The following is a 19,880-nucleotide window of genomic DNA, read 5'->3' on the forward strand; positions in this document are numbered from 1 at the left end:
GATGGCTTGGTAGATAACTACTGGAACTATGATATGTAGGGTCCTGGGTTCGAGACCTGTATGGCTGTTTATTTTGTTGATGGGCAGAACAAGAGCCGTTGGATACAGAGTGATTAAGGCACTTTTGAGCAGTTGTAAGTGGGTTTGCATGATGGTAAGCACTGCTAACCTGCTGTTACATCTGCTTACAGAGGGTTAGCTTTAGAATTGCTTAGCCCGTGTAGGCATTGCTTACCGCCATGCAAGCAGCCTTAAGGCCGCTTACTAATGGTTAAATATGCTTAGTACTGCTTATTTATGCTTAAACCTGCTTACTAGTGCCTTATTCATTATGACACGGACACCTCACATGGCCTTTACTGCAGTACTCCAGTTCATAAATATATGTTATTTAGTGGGTTATGCAACAAAAATATTGGTCATAACATGCTTTGCCATGTAAAATGGAATGTGCTGCAGTGGGACTCAAACCGGGAATGCCAGCTCGTCAAGCCCACTACACTACTGCTATGCTGTTTCATTTGTATATATCTTCCTTGTTATCCTCTTCAGCCTTTTAAGCTGCTTTAACCATAGCTAAGCGATGGGCACACCTGTGCACCTATGGTTAGCTGTAATCGGATTTTAAAAATAAAAAAGGGTTTCTTCATTTTATTTCTACATTCTGTTGCTGTTATATGCAAGGGGGACTGTTGGTGGGGATATGCAGTCACCTGTGAGCGGTCTCGCTCATTGCATACCCCTTTCTGCTGTTCGACATTGTGGGGGCATGTTTATTCTGAGAGCTCTGCTCTCACACATGCCCCCTGCACTCTTACATGCTCTGTGTAAGCCTAGGATCTCGGGCAGTGCATCTCATTAATATGCATGGCACGCTGCCGTCCTGCTCCTGAATGGTCACTGCCGTGCAGGACTAAGCTAGTCCTGCATGGAAGATTAGTAAATCTGGGGGTCTGCATTTCTGAAGCTCTGCAGTACCTGCCCACTTATTTGCAGTGTGATACTTTGGTCTAAAAAACTTAGATTAGTTATTTTATCAATATGTACTACAACCCCATTTTGCAATTACTTTAAAAAGGTGAGTGTTTACATTATTTTAAATGTCTGAAGTGTTAGCTTGTTGTGCATTGCGTGTTGCTACATAATGCCATAGTCTCATAAATCAACAAACTCTTGAAACTTCAGAGAGATTCTGTTCATTTCACTGAAATGCCATTTCTGTTTTAATAGATTCTTGAAGCAGGACGTTATAACTTAGCGAAGGAATGCTGAAGATAATGTACCAGACTGAAGGAAACTAGAGTAGAGGGAAAAGGGCAGGAATTAGGCACAGTGATATTTGCCAGATCATTAACAATGTGGAGGACATTTTCTGCAGAACATATAAGCAGTTGTGTACTCCATGATAAATTGCAGCTAGAGGAATGCATACAAAGATGTTATGAATGTACACATTATAGCTGACAACAGGCAGATAAGGCAGTTTTATCTAAAAGAATTACACAGGTAAAGAGATTCAGTGGTACAGTGAGTGGCATTGTCACTTCACAACAAGAAATTCTCCTATTCAGTTCTCGCCTGGGGTGCCTTCTAAGTGGAGCCAGCAAATCCTCCCTCTGTTCTCATAGTTTTTTTCTGGGTACTCTGGTTTTCTTCTACATCCAAAAATCATGCAAATCATGCAACAGATGGATTGTTTGTGTGTTTGCAAATATATATATATATATATATATATATATATATATATATATATATATATCTGAAAATAAAAATAAAAAAAACAGAGGAACTAGTGATCTTAAAACTTTGTTGATGAACTCAGTCACAATAATTTTCAAAAATCATGAAACCAAGATAGTGTTCCAAAGCAACAAGCCTTTATTTACAGATAGAGTATAAAAAAAAAAAAAAAAAAAAAAAATCATTTTTTGATACATATATATATATATATATATATATATATATATATATATGTGTGTGTGTGTGTGTGTGTGTGTGTGTGTGTGTGTGTGTGTGTGTGTATATATATATATATAATATATATATATATATATATATATATATATATATATATATATATATATATATATATATATATATATATATATATATATATATATATATATATATCTTGTGTACACACACGCGTGTGAGTGTAATGGGGGAAAAATGCCTGTCCACTATCTTTGTGTCCTCCTTTCCTGTGTTTTGCCACCCTTCCCTGTTTGTATTCAAATCCTCCCCAGTAATACTTCCATCTGTTTGTCTCTCCATTGTGTCCCCCACCCAGGTTTGTCAGCACTTGTTATTAGTCTTTGTCTGTGCTTTTTTGTTTGCATGTCTGTCCCTGATTCCATCCCTATACCCACTTTCCCCCTTCTGCCTTTGTCATATATTCTTTCCCTCTACCCCTCTTAAAATAACAAAAACATGAAAATAGTTACTTGTCACAAATAAAAATATACACATTCTACCCTACCTCTGCCACTCTTTCCTTCCCCGTGTCCTTCTGTATGCTCCTCTGCATTCCACCTTTCTGACTTTCACATGTCCTCCCCATTTACATAAATAAAATTGGTAGGGATTCAACAGGATGCCATATATTGTGGCTCTCAGCAGGTTTTGTAGAGGTGCAACACTGCATGTACATGCATAGTCGAGTTAATGCTACATTCATGCCTCACGGCTGCACAGACGTGGGACACTATTGTATTTGTGAGCAGTGACGTGAGTAAACAAATGGCATCATAAGATAATCATTATGGTGCTAATTACCCTTTAGTACATTGATAATTAGCTATGAGCTGTATTACTCTGTCACCTAATTGCACTAGCTATTGTGCAACCATATAAGACATGTTTCTGAATGCTAGCCTATGTCTTGTGCACCACCACAGACAATCCAGTTTGATAAACATGGACTGGGATAGCCCATGGTGGAATACAAAGGCCATCCTGTTTTCTTGAATGGCACACAGGAATGCTTATTACATCACTGTGATTTTTGCACTCATGCCTAGGATGTAAGGAAGCACTTTGTAGCATGGCAGTACTATATAGCACAGCACTGACAGGCAGCTCATTAACTTGTCATATACCTTACTGGCAGTACTGCACAGCACAGCACTGACAGGCGGCTCGTTAAACTGTCATATACCTTACTGGCAGTACTGCACAGCACAGCACTGACAGGCGGCTCGTTAAACTGTCATATACCTTACTGGCAATACTGCACAGCACAGCACTGACAGGCAGCTCATTAAACTGTCATATACCTTACTGGCAATACTGCACAGTACAGCACTGACAGGCAGCTCGTTAAACTGTCATATACCTTACTGGCAGTACTGCACAAGATAGCACTGACAAGCAGCTCATTAACCTGTCATATACCTTACTGGTAGTACGGCACAGCACAGCACTGATAGGCAGGTCATTAAACTGTCATATACCTTACTGGTAGTACGGCACAGCACAGCACTGATAGGCAGGTCATTAAACTGTCATATACCTTACTGGCAGTACTGCACAGCACAGCACTGACAGGTGACTCAAACTGTCATATGCCTTTCTGGACAGTCTGTCACTGTTGTGCTGTACTCAACTATTGTGACTAGGAGAAATTCATAAAAAGGCCTCACTCCCTACATATGGCAGAAAAGCAGAAGTAATTATCATATTATGGGATTTTCTTAACATGCAACGGAGGATTAGAGGATTTATTTTTATTTATAACATGTTAATGCATTACTCATTTGGTCATGCAGAAGAACATATTAGCAGAGGAGGTGGATTGCTCTACTGTCACCTGTACCCCACTGGATTGCCCACCATTGGATAATCCATAGATTACCCCACTGGGACTAGCCGATACTCTGCAGCAGTTTGTGTTCTGATCAGTGTACATTCTGGGAGAGCACCTGTATCCATATGTACTTCTTATACATGGAGTACAGTCCCTAATCACTGGAGGGTAAGGCATGATCCAATATGTTAATTCTTTCATGAATTGCAACATGCTTTGGTACACCAATCCATGGCTTAACAAGCCTGCTCCTTGACACACAGTGCTTGTGAACAGCACCTAAAGGAGATTAGTGCTAGCAGGTTACAATTATAACATTTAAGTATTTTATGTCAAATATTAGACCATAGAAGAGAATAAATTACTTTTAAATTTATATCAGCAGCTTTTAGCAGTATACATGACAAGACAGTAGGTAAATAAGTCAAGGAGTTTGAAACTCCCATAGTTTTTATAGTGGATAATTTAGTGCAGAATATTCTTAACGTTTTTTGTGACCATATAAATTCATCTAGGATGGTATACATTTTTAAGGTTTTGGCAGGGATAAGCTGGCATGACGTGTTATATAACAGAAGTCTGGGGAAGATATTCATCCTTACTCTTGATAGCGCAGATATAACTGAAATTTTCATATCAGACCATCATTTCAAAGTGTTGCAGATAGAATTCTACTATTTTAAGATAAACAATGTCCCTGACATTCAATAAACTTTTTATTGGCTACAGTGTACCATTACTGTTGGCACTACATTCCATGACCATACTATCTTCTTATCAAAGTAGCATTAAATCCATCTTTAAATCAGTTCTATTCCATTTTTTGTTCTTGTCATATTCTCTCTCTTTGCACCTTCATCTCCAGCTTCATCCCATCACTTATCCTGATACCCAGACAGTTCCAACAGAAGCAGGAGAAATGGGTCTCATAAAAAAGAATTTACAGTCTTGTTTAGATATGCTACTGATGCATGCAATTCTATATGAATTGGAGGAGGAGTCAGTTTTGGCCACATTGTGGGTGCTGCAAACAGCACTTTTGGCTTACATCAAAGACTGAAACAATACTAATTTCACGAATCATACTTTGACTTAGGAATGGAGTCCAGTCCTGTCAAGATATTAGAAACCCAAAAGACTTTGAGAAATTAAACCATCAAAAACAATATAGCATAACCTGTCTGTATCTGCCATCTCTTCTCTTGTCTATGTTTAAGGATATACATACCTAGATTATTCATGTTGTAAACCATCTTTTCTATCTCAAGTTGTCCACACATTTGTGTTGTCTTGGAACATAAGTGTCTGGTCTATCTAAACATCCTTCAGCTTCTAACAGGCTCTTACAAATATAATCAAGATAACTTGAACTGTGTCCGACTGCTGTTCTGAATTATTTGTTACTTTAAGTTGACACCTGACATTATTATGGTCATTTCATCAGTTGCCATTTTAAATTAAAGTAGATGTTCAGTGTGGCATTGATTAATTTTTAAAAATGTGATTTGTGTAAGGAACAGATGTCACTCACTACATGCAGGGAATCATGCCTCCTGACATAAAAACCACTGCAGAGGATTGTGCCTTCTGACATCAAAGACACTGCATACCATGGGAAGGGAGACTCCCTTACTATAGCAACTTCTATCAGCTAAGGTGAGATTCAGCCAAACACTTGACCACTGAACAACTGCGTCTGTCATTCTCTCTCCCTGTCTGTCTCTAACAAAAGATTATTCCAGAGATGGGGGAAGCACTGGGTACTAAATCCATTTCTTTAGTTTGCCTTATTTATTTGTTTTTAGTTGGAGTATTTCTAGAGGTATTTGTTCTGTGGAGGTATAGGTGGACATAATGCAAGGAGGGTGGCACTCACCAGCATGAAATCTCAACACAACTCATCATGCAGAAGTCCATATCAGACAGAGTGTAGGCATACACCTTCAAGCCAGTCTTAGGAACTGAGAGTCTTTAGTCCAATGAGTTTATTTATTTTTTTTTTTTTAGGTAGAAACCTTTGTTGTTATTATAGCTGTGTGATTTGTTTGGCTAGATACATGTAAAATGAATATCATATTCTATGCTTTTTCTGATGAGGGCAGAGTTTAGAGGATTGATAGTTTTTGTTGTACTTGGATGATATAGATATCTTAGTTATTAATTGAGATAGAGAGAATGGTTTCCTGATTACTGTTGCTGTGTGAGGGTCTAAAAATAGGCAGTTGTTTATGACAGTTCTGAGATTTCTGACAACTGTATTAGTACTGTGTAGTGCTATCTATACTGTAAGCTACTGTCATGACTTATTTATTAAAGGTAACAACATTATACTTCTCTGGATATAAGTTAAAGTCTGTTTTTTATACACCATTGATTTATGTAGTTTAGCCCTTACTGTACCAATACACTGTCAGATGCTGAATAAGTAACAATACCCAAGTTGTAGTCATTGAAAAATGTAGTTAGCTATATGTACATATTTGTGGTCTGGAGATCTGAGAAGAATATGCTTTATAGTCCATCTACAAGTTTAGCAAAGCCAGCAAAGATCCAATTGTTCTCAACCACGTTTTCTTGAAAAGCCATATTTCACTAATGTGATTGATGCTTTATAGTCTCCCATTTATTCATTAATTTTAGTGTTGCTAGTGTTCTTCCTGTAGATTTCCATCTCCCAGTACCAGACTCTGGTTCAAGTCCAAAGTACTAGGTCCAAAGTACTCCTGATTCTTCTAGTGAACGTGTGTGCTTTTTTTTTCTGCCTCTCAACTATTTTCCTTTAGAACATTGAAAAAAGATTTTACTGGCAAAGTCTTTCTAAGAGCTTTGTTGTTAGAAGAATGAAAAGTAGAATCCTCTTCTATTTGCTGGTTCATTTCTTGTTGGATAGCATTTTTACTGACTCTCTATTAACATGTTGGCACTTAAATGCTGAGTGCTGACAAGCAAGAAGAAAAGGCTGACAATCCTGGAGAAGAGCAAATTTCAAAGTTTACTCTTCTCCTCTAAACTTCTTTTTGGTAGGGGGCAAGCCCCATGAACTTATATGCACCAACTCCAAGATTGCCATACCTTGGAGAAAAAGGAATATTCAGAGAAATGGCCCATTTTTTGGTCATTTGGACTCTATGTTTCTGGACTCGTTTAGCAGGTCCCAACATTTGAGATGGTTAGCATTTTTATTTTCTGCTTAGCCTGTTCTGCATCAAAAATGTCTTTGGTCCTCCAGGAAAAATATTCTAAAGACAGCAGGATACAGCAGCTTGAGTCTCACACCTACCTCTCGGCATTCCCTGCCTGGTGAACAGTGAATAATCATTTTCCACAAACACTCTGCTGTTCCAATATTTAATACTTTTCTCTTCTTCCACAGTTTTGTCAAGGTCAATTCTTTCTGCTAGTATGATTGCATCCTTACTAATACTGATCTTGGCTGCTTTCTCATGGCCAGGTTTGAAGCATACACTTGATGTTCCCTTTGAATTAACAAACCCTGCTGTGAAATGTCCAGTTGACATTGGAATGGTTTCAGTTTCTTATTTGTGCTTTCATAAAATTAATACACTATTTTTCCTGTTTCTCTGGTACAGCATAAAATCTCAAGTTTTCTTTGCATGCTTCGTCTTCTAACTCTACCATTTTTTTTGAAGCAGCTCTTCTTCAGATGTTTCATGCATTCATGTTTCATTTTAATTCTGATTTTTGCAGTTTTAAACAGTTCACCGGAATAGTTTGTTAAAACTTCTATTTTTTCAAGCCATTTATTTCAATTTATATACACATGCAGTATTTCAATTATTTTAATCAACTGAGTACATTTGATTTATTTTTAGCTCTAAATTACAGGAAGCCATCTCTTGTACCAAAGCTGAAGCTTGAACTGCTTATTGCTGAATAGCTGCAGGATTCTTCTCAGCCAGTATTTTCTTTTAGGTTCTCTAAATGTCTTCTTTGCTGGCATCCAGGCAGTATACTTACTAGCCAGTAACTGAATTAAAAAAAACACAGAAAGGCTGCTGTTCCAAGTTTAATACAAATCAAAGAAAAACAACCATAAAACTTTAGTGCCTTGGCTGTGTAGCCTTCAAGGAGTATACACTGAATTTTACTGTAGCTGATTCTAAGTTTCTTTTTTTTTTACACTGGGAGAGCTGAAATTAAGCTGCTGATTAGTGTGCAGCCATCTTCGAAGTGAGAGATCACAGAAGCAGATGGTGAAAAGAAGGGGTCCTTTTTTCTTTCTGAGATGGCACCTGCTACTTTAATTATATGAGTTCTGCCAGCCAGTCTGCTTTCCATCTTTTATCATTAGGGTCTACATTTAAGTTCATTTACATTTTCAGCATAGGGAATAGTGTCAGAGGTCTTGTCAAGTTCTGTGTAAACTCTATGAATTGCATGGTTGATATTTACAGCTTTAGTGATTTTCTTGAAGTTTACCAAGTTAAGTAGACATGATCGCTGTTTGGCAAAACCATATTGTTGTGGGAATAGAGCAATAAGATTTTTTAGTTTGGAACTTACAAAAGACATATGTTCCTTGGCTTTGCAAATTAAGCTTGCTCTGTTGATGGGTGTACAGTTTTCAAGATCTAAGGAGGGTCACCTTTATGGAAGGGCATAGCAATAGTCATTTTCCATACCTCAGGACCATATTCTGTGGATATGCTTAAGCTGAACAATTTTAGAAGAGGTTCATTGAAGGTGCATTTGGTGTTGTTGATGAAGCAATCAGGTACATTGTTATGGTCCACATAGGTGGAATTTTTAGCTTTAGAGAATGAAGTTAGGACATTCCCATAATAACCTTGAAAGAGGAAAGGACTATGAAATATGAGGAAATGCAGTAGCTGTCTTTGCTGTAAAACTGGCATCAAATTTATCTGTAAGTATATTAGCAAGATATTCAGAACTGGGATGGGTAATACCATTATGAATTAATTCAGAGCATTGCTGAGTGTTATTTCTTAATTGTCTGACAAAGAAAAAGAATGATTTACAATTATCCTTGGCTTTGGATAATTTAATTTATGTTCTGTTTGGACTACTTATAGTAGTTTTTAGATCTTTAATGTGTGTAGTCACTGATTTATTATTGGATTTTTATTTCATTGTCATGTTTATTAATGCTGACAAGGTCAAGACAATTCCACCAAGGTGTTTTTTTCTATTCCCCAATATATTTCATTCTGAAGGGACTACTTGGCTTCTGCAGTTTGCTTCATGTGCGTACAATTCGTTGGCATATGTGACAGCTAAGGCTTTATGGGGCTGGAAATTGCAGGTGAATTTTAAGAGGTCATTATGTAGTTTAAGGTCCTTTAATTCAGTGCTGTTCATTTTGTTGGTTTTAGATACACTAAAGGAGAAAATTCCTGGTGTATGATTGAATTTGACCAGAAATGAGGATACTATAGTAGTGGTGCAAATTGGGACAATGGTAGTGAGGATAATGTCAAGAAGATTGTGGCCTCTAGTGGCCTGGTTAATTATTTTTAGCATTCATTATGTCTAGGAATTTTGGGAGTGCCCACATTTTGTGATATTAGTGCTCCTGTTTATTGATGGACAGTTGAAATCATCCATCAAAAAGGTATTTTTTTTTTATGGGTAGTTCAGTAAACACAAGTGAAATCTTTTAGAGTCCTCTGGGGCACAGATGATAACATATAGTTGCTGTGAACTGATAATTTCTCTTTTTCTGGGATGGAAAATCTGAAGCTCCGTAAGTTAACTGTACAAAATCATTTGGAGGCAACTTTTCTGAAGATCCACAGAGGTGCAGATCAAGAAAATCAAAAGATATTTTGTTGTAAAATAAATTTAATAAGAATGCACAAAATACAAAAACATTCATACACAGCTGTAGTACATTTGTAGGAGGCAAGACCTTACCCATGAAGTCTTGCACATATCCCTCGCATACCCCAACCCATTGACTCTAACCTTAAAAAAAACTCACCCTGTCCAAAATCCTAACTCTAACTCTAAAGTCATTGACTCATACAAGTACTACAACAATGACAATCGACAAACTGGTATTACATTCAGTATAATATTCAGACAAATTAACACTGAAGAAAAGGCCTAGCCAAAACTGCTTGTAACTAAACTATCAGTGAACAAGTAGCATACTCCCTGTAGCACTAAAACCAGACCTCCCAACCGTCCCGAATTACTCTGTTTTTACCGAGTTTTGGGGTCCAATTGAAGGGGTGCCACGATTCCCGAGTGGCACCCCTTCATTTCCGATTTTTTCATTTATTTTTTAAAATTTTCGCGCTGTCGGCACTGACGTCATCACATGCGCGATGACGTCAGTGCCATCAGGCTACCAGCCAGTCGGAATTGAGCTCAAGGAGCTCGCATCTTCATTTCTGGCTGTCGGTTGGAAAGGAATTAACCGCGAAGTTCAAGCAACGTCGTGGATGGCAGCAACATCAGGCCAGGATGGAAGCTGACTGAAGCAAATGTGGACAACATGGATAGCGGTGCACGTGCAACTCAAGTCAATATGTTTTTATGCTTAACGAATGGCATCGCAGTTTTCAACGAATGGCATACAGCCTGGCAATGCAGCTTCACTGTGTAAGTTTTATTTTACTTAATGGCAGCATTCAGGGGGTGTGTGAGTAGCCTATGTTATTTACTTAACGGCACAGCCCCAGCACAGCTTCACTGTTATTTTTATTTTATTGGTAGGGCAGCTTCTATTTTTCTGAAGGAGCAGCTGTGTGTGTAAGTCGGTATATTTTAAACTTAATGGCATCGCAGCTTCACCGTGTAACTTACTTTTAGTGGTATAACTTCACTGTTAGCTTTATTTTATTGGCAGCTTTTATTTTACTTAATGGCAGCTGTGTGTCTGAAAGCGGTGTGTATTATTTACATAACGACTTTACGAATGGCATGCAGGCCTAGCAGCTTCACTGTGTAACTTTTATTTTACTTAACTGCAGCTTTTTTTGTGGGGGGGTGAGTTTTCAGACTGTTATTTACTCAATGGCACGAACCCAGCACAGGTTCACTGTTTCTTTTATTTTATTGGAAGGTTTTATTTATCTTAACAGCAGCTATGTGTATGACAGTGAGGTTTTATAGTGTTATTTATTTACATAATGGCACCTTACAATGAATGGCATGCATTGCAGACCTAGCAGCTTCACTGTGTAACTTTTATTTCACTTAATGGCAGCTTTCAACAAACGGCATGCAGGCATCACAGCTTCAATGTGTAATGTTTATTTTACTTAACAGCAGCATTCATGGGGGGTGTGAGCTTTCAGCCTGTGTTATTTACTTAACGGCACAGCACAGCTTCACTGTTACTTTTATTTTACTGGCAGGGTAGCTTTTATTTTACTTAGAACAGCAGCTGTATGTGTAAGTCAGTATATTTTACACTTAATGGCATTGCAGCTTCACTGTTGCTTCTATGTTAAATTGTGTGTGTGTAAGTCTGTATATTTTGTTTACTTAATGGCAGAACAGCTTTGCTGTGTTTGAAGTGGCATGTTAGAAGTTGGAGCATGGATCAGAAGGGGGAAAACAATTCTTACTTCAATGCCATTTAAAGACATTATTATAAAAGTACTCTTTACAGAAGCATTTGGAAATTTGATATCTAATAAAACATTTTAAATATATGGCTACTTTATTGAAACATTGTAGCTTTTCCCCAGTATGAGCAAGTTAATGAAGGGAGAGAGAGACAGAGAGATAGTTGTCTTGGTCTTGTATCCAGGTTGCTCAGACTTTCATGCTGGTTGTGATAAGTAATTAAACAGCTGAAGTTTCCTCAGCCTTTATTTTTTCCATGCACATCAATGTTTTCCTAGCATATAATGTTTCTACATATCCAATGCATATAAGTTTAAAAAATGTATATTAAGGAAGTACTTATTTTAATTGGCATAATATAGTTTAGTGGTTTAGAAACAACTGCAATTATGACCAAATCAGTGTGCAACTATAAACACTTGCGCCCCCCCCCCCCCCACCAAAAAAAAAAGTTTGTTGTCTGGAATATGTGCCCTGGATACTCAAAAATGTGTGTGTGTGGAAGTAGACTTTTTATGATGGAAATGTTCTGAATTGGGCAGTTTTTTAATACTGGTTCATGCATTTTGTTTCATTGCCTACTGAAAAAATGTTAAAATTTAAAATGTGCTGTATTATACAAGGAATATAATTTACTAAAGCCATGTATGTTTTGTGTGCAAGGGGCCAGTGATTTGAAAACAACCCAAAAGGTAATCTTTATCCACCACTGGCCAGATGTATTTTCTTTGGATGTGGTGCATGTTTCAATGCTATTTTAATGAATGTGAGTTTCAAGGGTAGAGAAGTTTTAATGCCAAATCTATTTTCATTGTGAGACAGTTTAACAGGTGTCTATTGGTGTTTGTCCATTGTGCTGTAAAGTGTAAAAATTAAAACCCAAATAATCAATCATTGTAGAAGTAAAGCAGTATGCACACTAGTGTTTATGGTAAATGGGGCAAAATAGCCAGGTAAAGGGACATTGGGAATGGCTGCAGGGTGACTCTGGTGCCATATTTTGTTTGCCTGTTCTTCAATTTGCACGAAAGTTGGTATCCCACAATTCCACTGGAGTGGGCGGGGTTACATAATTATGTATGCAAATTTTATGTTAAACAGCGTACAGATTTGTACCTATTTTTCATGGGCCTTGTCCAGATTTTTGATGTTTCAAGGTTGAGAGGTATGACTAAAACTGTTCCTGTACACTTCACCACAATGTATACTTTCCTCTTCCAAAGTGTTATTCACCCTTGCTCAACTGTAAAAGGAAACATAAACACTTGCTGTTTCATACAGATTCCCTTCCCTGACACACACACACACACACACACACACACACACACACACACACACACACACACACACACACACACACACACACCACAACTGTTTCAAGACAAGAACAGTATGGATGGTAATTAGATATTAATGTATCATTTTCAACACTCGATGAACTAATAAATGATAGAATGATGCTTAAATAGACATCTGGGATTTAAGAAAAGCTTTCCATTACGAGCTGGTGACTGTCTTCTCCAAAATATCAAAGGCACTGGATAATTATGTTTGGCCAGATAACCAAAGATGTGGATGTATGAACTATACAATGTACCCTGTGATCCTGAGTATTTCTATGTCATTTTAATGTAGTTTATAAAGAAAGCCTGCCTTACTCCTGAAGGCAAGAAGGCCCACTGATTTAACTCTAATTATTCTCATAGTGTACCCCCTCTAGTTTGCATACACTCATCATTTGACATCTGTATATCTCAAAACTTTTCACATTTATATTACTTTCAGAATCCTGGGAATACCACTGTCTCTACATACATAAGGTAACTGGCTCTCTATGACCACCAAATGACATTTCTAAATGCCATCACAATGTTTAAATACATTCATTTGGATTACTAAAAGCTGTTTCACACTTTTATCTTTTATGGTTACAAAATCAGCATACCCTTATCATAAAACAGGTCCATGTTTGTTCTTGCAGTAAGTGAGGGCCTTCCGTAAAGTTACCTGGCATTCTGAACTTTTCTGTTTCTTGCTATTAGAACTGGACAGAATTTTCCATAATTTCAATGTAAGGTGGCTGGTCATCTAACAACCTACTTAAGTGTAAGTATTTTAAGGATGTCGGTTGACAGCCCTTTTGCTGTTTTGTGGAAATACAACCCCATTTTCGTTGTAGCTGTCCCATACCCGAAAGACTTTACTTTTTTTCTTTAAGGATTGTTAAGCATTTGCTCCCTTTCTGTTTTAGGTGTTGTACATTATGTAAGCTTCCTCTGTAATTAAATTTCTATTATGTAAATTACATGCAAGGTTATCTCTCTATCTATCTATCTATCTATCTATCTATCTATCTATCTATCTATCTGTCTATCTGTCTATCATTTGCTGCACATTACTAATTACTGTATGCAACCGCAACCAATGTTTGCATCCTATACCAGGGTCATGACTGGGCTCTAAAGTTCCTTCAATCATCCAAACAATACATTTCCTAAACAAATAGGGAAATAAATATCATTTTGTGTTTTTTGTGTTAAAACTGTAGCATCTCTTTACATGTATTTATTATTAAGCTTGCTGTCTTTAAAAACTGTTGACATGATCTGATTTTGATGAAAAACCTTGTAAACAAAGCATCCTTAAGGTGTATAGTAAGAATCTTCAAGAAGCAAGAAATGAAAACAGGATAAAAAGATGGAAGACATGAAAAATGTCAGATCATAGCTTTTTATTAAAATGTGTAGAATCATAAATTAAATTTATAATGTACCTTTAACTGTATACTATTTCAGGAACATTGTTTTGAGGCCACTGATGATGACGATGACGCAGTTCCCACAAATGCAGATAAAACAGTTGAACTGACATCTTATAAGCTGAATCACGTTCCATTTTGTGAAACTGCAAAAAAACATCTCCAAACAAACAGAGCAGGAAGTCCTCAACCAAGAGAGGTATGTCTTGAGAAGTGTACACAAGGAAATCTGAATAATTTATATAAGTCATTTATTTATTATTTGCACAGTAAGAGAATGTCATTCCATAAAGTGTAGTGATGGGAAATAAACTGATAAAATTAAAAGCAAATAACAAAAGAATTTGGTAAGAAATTCATAAGCCCATTAAATACTGAAGACCATGTCAATAAGCAGCAATATCATCTACTGGCTAACTGGTTTACATGAAATTTCCCAATCAGAATGTACTGCTCCATAATTCTTAAACTGTAAGTTGTGAAAAAAATCTGTGCAGGCATTAGTGCTGGATGTTTATTTAACCCCACTAATCTTTATGTTTGAGATGGGTGGCCACGGTGGTGCAGCGGTTAGTGTTGCCACCTCACATCAAGAGGTTCTCTGGTTCAATCCTTGGCTGGGGTGTGTTCTATGCAGAGTCTGCATGTCCTCCTTGTGGTCACATGGGTTTCATCCCAAAGACATGCTTCAGGTAGATTGGACACTCTAAATTGGTCCTAGGTGTGAGTGTGTGTGTGCCTTCTGTGGGAGGTTGGGTGCCAGGCTGGCAACTGGCCACTGTAAAACTCCACTGTCAGTCATGAGCAGATAGATGATCTGCTGTGGCGACCCCTAACTGGGAAAAGTCAGAAGGATCTTTATGTTTGAGATATAAAGCATTAAAGCATACCTTGTGTGCATTAGATTTACATTAATCTGATATGGAATTAATACACATGTTAGCCATTGTGTGGATGGTATAAAGCTGATGTATGAAGTGCAGTGAATTGGATGGGATAGGATTTGTCAAGGATGGGAGAATGGTACAATATGCCACCTTATATTTAGTACCAAAAAACACTAACTGAAGTTTCTGGAAAACAGAGTGCATCAGGAGAGTACAAGCGCAAAGAGAGATACTGTTTAGTGCAATGCAAAGTTAACTATGGGGCACTTGTGTCAGAGATCCTCTAAGTATTAACAATACTAATGCAAAATATTAAACTGTAGTGTGCTACAGGGAACTATTCATCTGTGATGTGATGCTCCACCTTCCATGATGTTGTTTAATTCTACAATTCTCTAGAATGGTTATGCATGCCATTTAGTTTACAAATATACTTTATTTTCACTCTGGAGTGTGCCCAAAAATGCTTTATTGTTACCAGTGTTCTTCCCTGTTTAACAAACAGAAATAAATAAAAATAAAAATTCAGGAAGACATGAAAGGCTATGGAGTGGCATGTTAAATAGAGCAAACATTACCAAGAGAAACATGATCTTATTATTCCTCTGTTTAGGCAGTTGGGTGATACTTTCTGGATCACTGTACATGGGTCAGGAGAGGCTAGCAGCATTAGCGTTCAGAAGGGAAGACATCCTGAGGATAAAAAAACAAATGGTGTAAAGTATGCATCGGAAGCTGCTCAAAGGGAAACAATAAAAGGCTTAATAATTAATGAGGAAGAGGGCCTTAAGGATTTCTTTACTTATTTGAAGAGCATCACCATCTGAAAACTGTGGAGAACTTTTTTTTTATAACAAATATAGTGTAAAATAATGACACATTTTGCAGATGGGAGGGGTGGATTATTTGCACTGGGAGAACTGAAGAATACAAAAAACAGCCTCCTGTGAAGGTAGAATTAAAAATAATGAGAATGTTCACACCTGCATATATAAGGCAGATCTAATAAGGGACTTGCAGGACTGGAATATGCGTACACTGAGCTGAAGAAATAGTCCTTCAGTGTTCCTTTAAGTTTGTGCTATTATGCTTATTAGTAGATGCTTTTCATTTTACATGTTTCAGTGGAGCAAATACGCTGAATTTGTAAGTATCTTAAAGCTCTGAGGATAGAACGGCAGTAAGATCTGGTAAAAATAGTGGTACATTTATAATTTATAATGAAGCACTGCCTCAAATACTTATTAAACAAAAATACTTAAATGTTATATATAGTGTAATACAGTTGTAATCTGCTTGGTAGTACGTTTCACAGTAAATAGTGTTTTGGATTCTACTTGAAAAATATGTTAGCCTACTGGGCATTATGGAAATTAGAGCTCAATGCCAATGTGGCACATCTCATTATTGAAGGTTTTGCATCCAGGAAGAAAGATGTCATTGTCTCCCTCTACTCTTCCCTCATTAGGCCAATCATTGAGTACAATGCCCCATTTTACATGTACCTCACTAAACATCTGCAACAACTGGAGAGGCTTTAAAAGTACCTCACAAAGAGGATCCTAGGCCTTAAACACTTGTCCTATATGGACAGACTAAAAAAACTCCAACTATTCTTGGTCTCATATCGCCTGCTTAGAGGTGATCTCTGCTTGACTTACAAAGCCATGTCTGACCCAGCTCTGTTAGAAATGCTTCATCTAAAGAAATCCCAATCCCTCCACACCACACGCTCCAGAGACCTCAACCTCATTACCACAATTGACAGAACATGCTGGAGGGACAGGTTCATAACCCAGGGGCTGCCCATGCTATGGAATAGACTTCCCATACATGTCAAGCAGAGCACCTCACTGGCCCTCTTCAAGAGAAATCTTGATGAGTGGATGGGAAATAGAAAATTCACCCCAGGGAATCACTCCATTGGCTTTACTCGACAGAGGCTCTGGGAACTAAGGTTGGGTGGCACGATGCCAGGGTAATCCTATGGGCTAGGCTTGCAAAGGCCCCAGGACCATTAGCCTAGTAAACACCTATGAACCTATAAGTTAATATTTATTCAGTTTTATGGGAAATGAGTCAGTAAATTCACTCTACTGAAATTTTCATGAAAATGCAAATCTGAAAAGCTGTAAATTCAACTTCCCTAATACTAATTTTTTTGAAATGGACATCACTGCATTCAGCTGCCACCATGACAACTGAAGATGTCTAATTTTAAAGCAGTTATAAATGAAACTCTTCCCTCATACTGGGGTTCTAGGTATTCTGTTATATAAAACTTTATGTTCTTTGTGTTCTTTACACCCTTGTATCACAAGTATGAGCAGCTCAGGACTACACACTAGCAATTGCACTATCACCATTATTAACATTTGTAGTTACTACATATGTTCTGTCTGTATCTTTAAGAATGTAGGTTTTCTACTATATTTATCTACAGATTTATTTTTCAGTATTTCATTCATCTCGACTCTTGTATTGCTATTAAATACCAAGACTCATTTTAGAAATATCAGCTTATTGCAAGATCTGCAGCAAAACATTGAATTGTATACTAAAAGTGCATCATTCATTCTGTAAGCTCTATTCCAACTACATTTGTCATATAGTTAGCTAAACTATCACTTTCTGCTATATTTACTAATAGTATGAGAAGGCTGAGTTACTGATAACAGCTTTGGTCTCAGACTTACTACATTATGATAGTTAACAGTGAAAAGCTTTGGCTTCCTGTGACCACGAAATGCAGGTTAATAAAGGAATGAATGAATACACAACATGAATAAGTGAATGAATAAATCACTGGTCTCGGTAAGTTCTGTAACTTAGCAGTATCTTTAGAGCATCAACACTGCTGAGCAATCATTTCAGTATGTTACCATCCCTAACAGTATGCTGTATTCTTAAATTATCAGACTACATTGTGTATGCAATGCTGCATGTAAAGATTCTCTGTGAAGTCGAAGTTTTCTCAGTGCATATTCCTGTGTCTTCAGTGTTATATATCTTGATTTCCTTGTATTCATGCTCTTTTGAATGGAGAACCTCCCCTGAAAATGAGCTTTGTCCATCTGGACACTGTAACAACATTATTTAAGTAAATAAACACGCAAAGAGTTTTAAGAAGAAAGCTATGCATATTGGGAGCAGTTATGTTCTGTTGATGAACAGATTCTGCAAACCAAAATATATGAGCCATTATTCACAAAACAAAACTTATGTTTAAATAACTAACAAGTCCAAGCATAAAGATTAAATCTCCTGTAGCCTCTGCAAAGCCCTCCAGGGAGGATAATGCACATATATGGTCACACACAACACAAATATATACAAAACTGAAAACAATTTAAATCAACAAACACAATTAATTAAGCAACACTTTCCATTTACAGTGAAAATTTAAACCAACTGGTACTAAAGTATTACATTTCAATAGAAAAACACTTTCTTTAAACTGCAAATATTTTTAGCAACACTATTTCTCAAAGAAAGTTTTATTTGCTCCAGAACCATAACTTTAAAATCACCATTGAATGATGAACTCTGCTGAAATGAGCTGCCAAAGGACTTTCAATATTCCTATTCCTTATATGTCTAAGATGCTCCTTTAGTCTTGTATAAAATAATTTACATAGACACTGAATAACATGAACTGCACAACTGTCACAGCTGTAGTTTCCACTGTAACAACCCTCTTTCCATTAATAAAATTAAACTTTTTAACTATAAGCGGACAAAACAGCACATGCACCACAGGTGACAGAAGCTTTACTTCTTATTATGGTCACCACCAACATATGGGGGCATTACAAAATAGCTAGAGACGTTCATTCTTCTAGTGTAGGAAATTAAGGGCTTTTTATGTAACAGTTTTTTAGAACCATTTCATTAAACAATAATTTTCAATGTCTGTTAAAATAGTAACCATCTCAGATGATAAAATGTAATATTTTGACATATAAACTATGTCTTTTTTATACCATTATTGACAGGGGAAGAGTTTTAACCTTCTGAACATTTCCAAAACTGTTAAATAAATCTACCTGTTGTATGACTTTAGCTTTCCAGTAAGCTTAGTAAAGCTCATTTTCTTCATCGCCTTTGGCAAGAAACATATTAATCAACGTCATGGATTCCCTCAAAAAATCCTGTCTACCCACAGATAACCTTCTTACTTGTGAAAACTCACATTCTCAACCTTTAGCAAGAAGAAATAGCATTTTCAGGATGACAGCTAGACCCTAGCAAAAAATTTAGAGATTCAATGGGCTTTCTGTATAACCTAAAAAAAAATTGTTTTTCCCAACACTACAACTAGGGACACACACAAATACTAAATGTCCTCTGTATGACAAACATGTATGTTTTAAACCAAAATGGTTATAAAAACTGTTACTAGTTTAATGTTACCCTCACAAATAAAAATAAGGTCATCAATAAAACAAAAATAAGATACCACCTGATTCTTAAAATATTCAGAGGCATATAACACTTCTCTATCAAACAATCTTATAAATAAACCTGCATATGCAGTTGCAAACAAGACAGTCATAGTAGTAGTACTTTTTTAGTCTGAAAACCTTTGTATCAAACATGAAAAAAATGATTATACAAACAATAATTCAATAACTGTATGATATCATGAGTTGTAGGACTGTCTTCCAATAGTGCACCAGTGGCCTGTAATCCAGACTTATGGTCAATGCTGGTGTATAAGCTAACCACAGCCACTGATAACCGATACATATTCTCTTGCCACTACATAACTGCGGTGGTGGTACTGCGGTAGCGTTGTTGCCTCACAGTAAGATGTTGTCCTGTTCGATTCTCAGCTAGAGCATCTTCTGTATGGAGAAGGTTGTGCTTC

The 19,880-nt window shown here is 36.9% G+C and overlaps 1 protein-coding gene across 1 annotated transcript in view; it reads left to right on the plus strand.

Moving 5' to 3' along the window:
* NOX5 (NADPH oxidase 5) overlaps positions 1-19,880 on the plus strand; it is a 482,672-nt gene that overhangs the window by 242,694 nt on the left and 220,098 nt on the right. The window contains exon 11 of the mRNA XM_044076374.1: positions 14,161-14,322. Within this exon, the coding sequence (XP_043932309.1) occupies positions 14,161-14,322 (162 nt within the window). The remainder of the gene's footprint in view (positions 1-14,160; positions 14,323-19,880) is intronic.

The sequence above is a fragment of the Protopterus annectens genome, chromosome 7.part0 (assembly GCF_019279795.1).
Source record: "Protopterus annectens isolate FY-2018-M chromosome 7.part0, PAN1.0, whole genome shotgun sequence".
Taxonomy (NCBI): Eukaryota; Metazoa; Chordata; order Ceratodontiformes; family Protopteridae; genus Protopterus; species Protopterus annectens.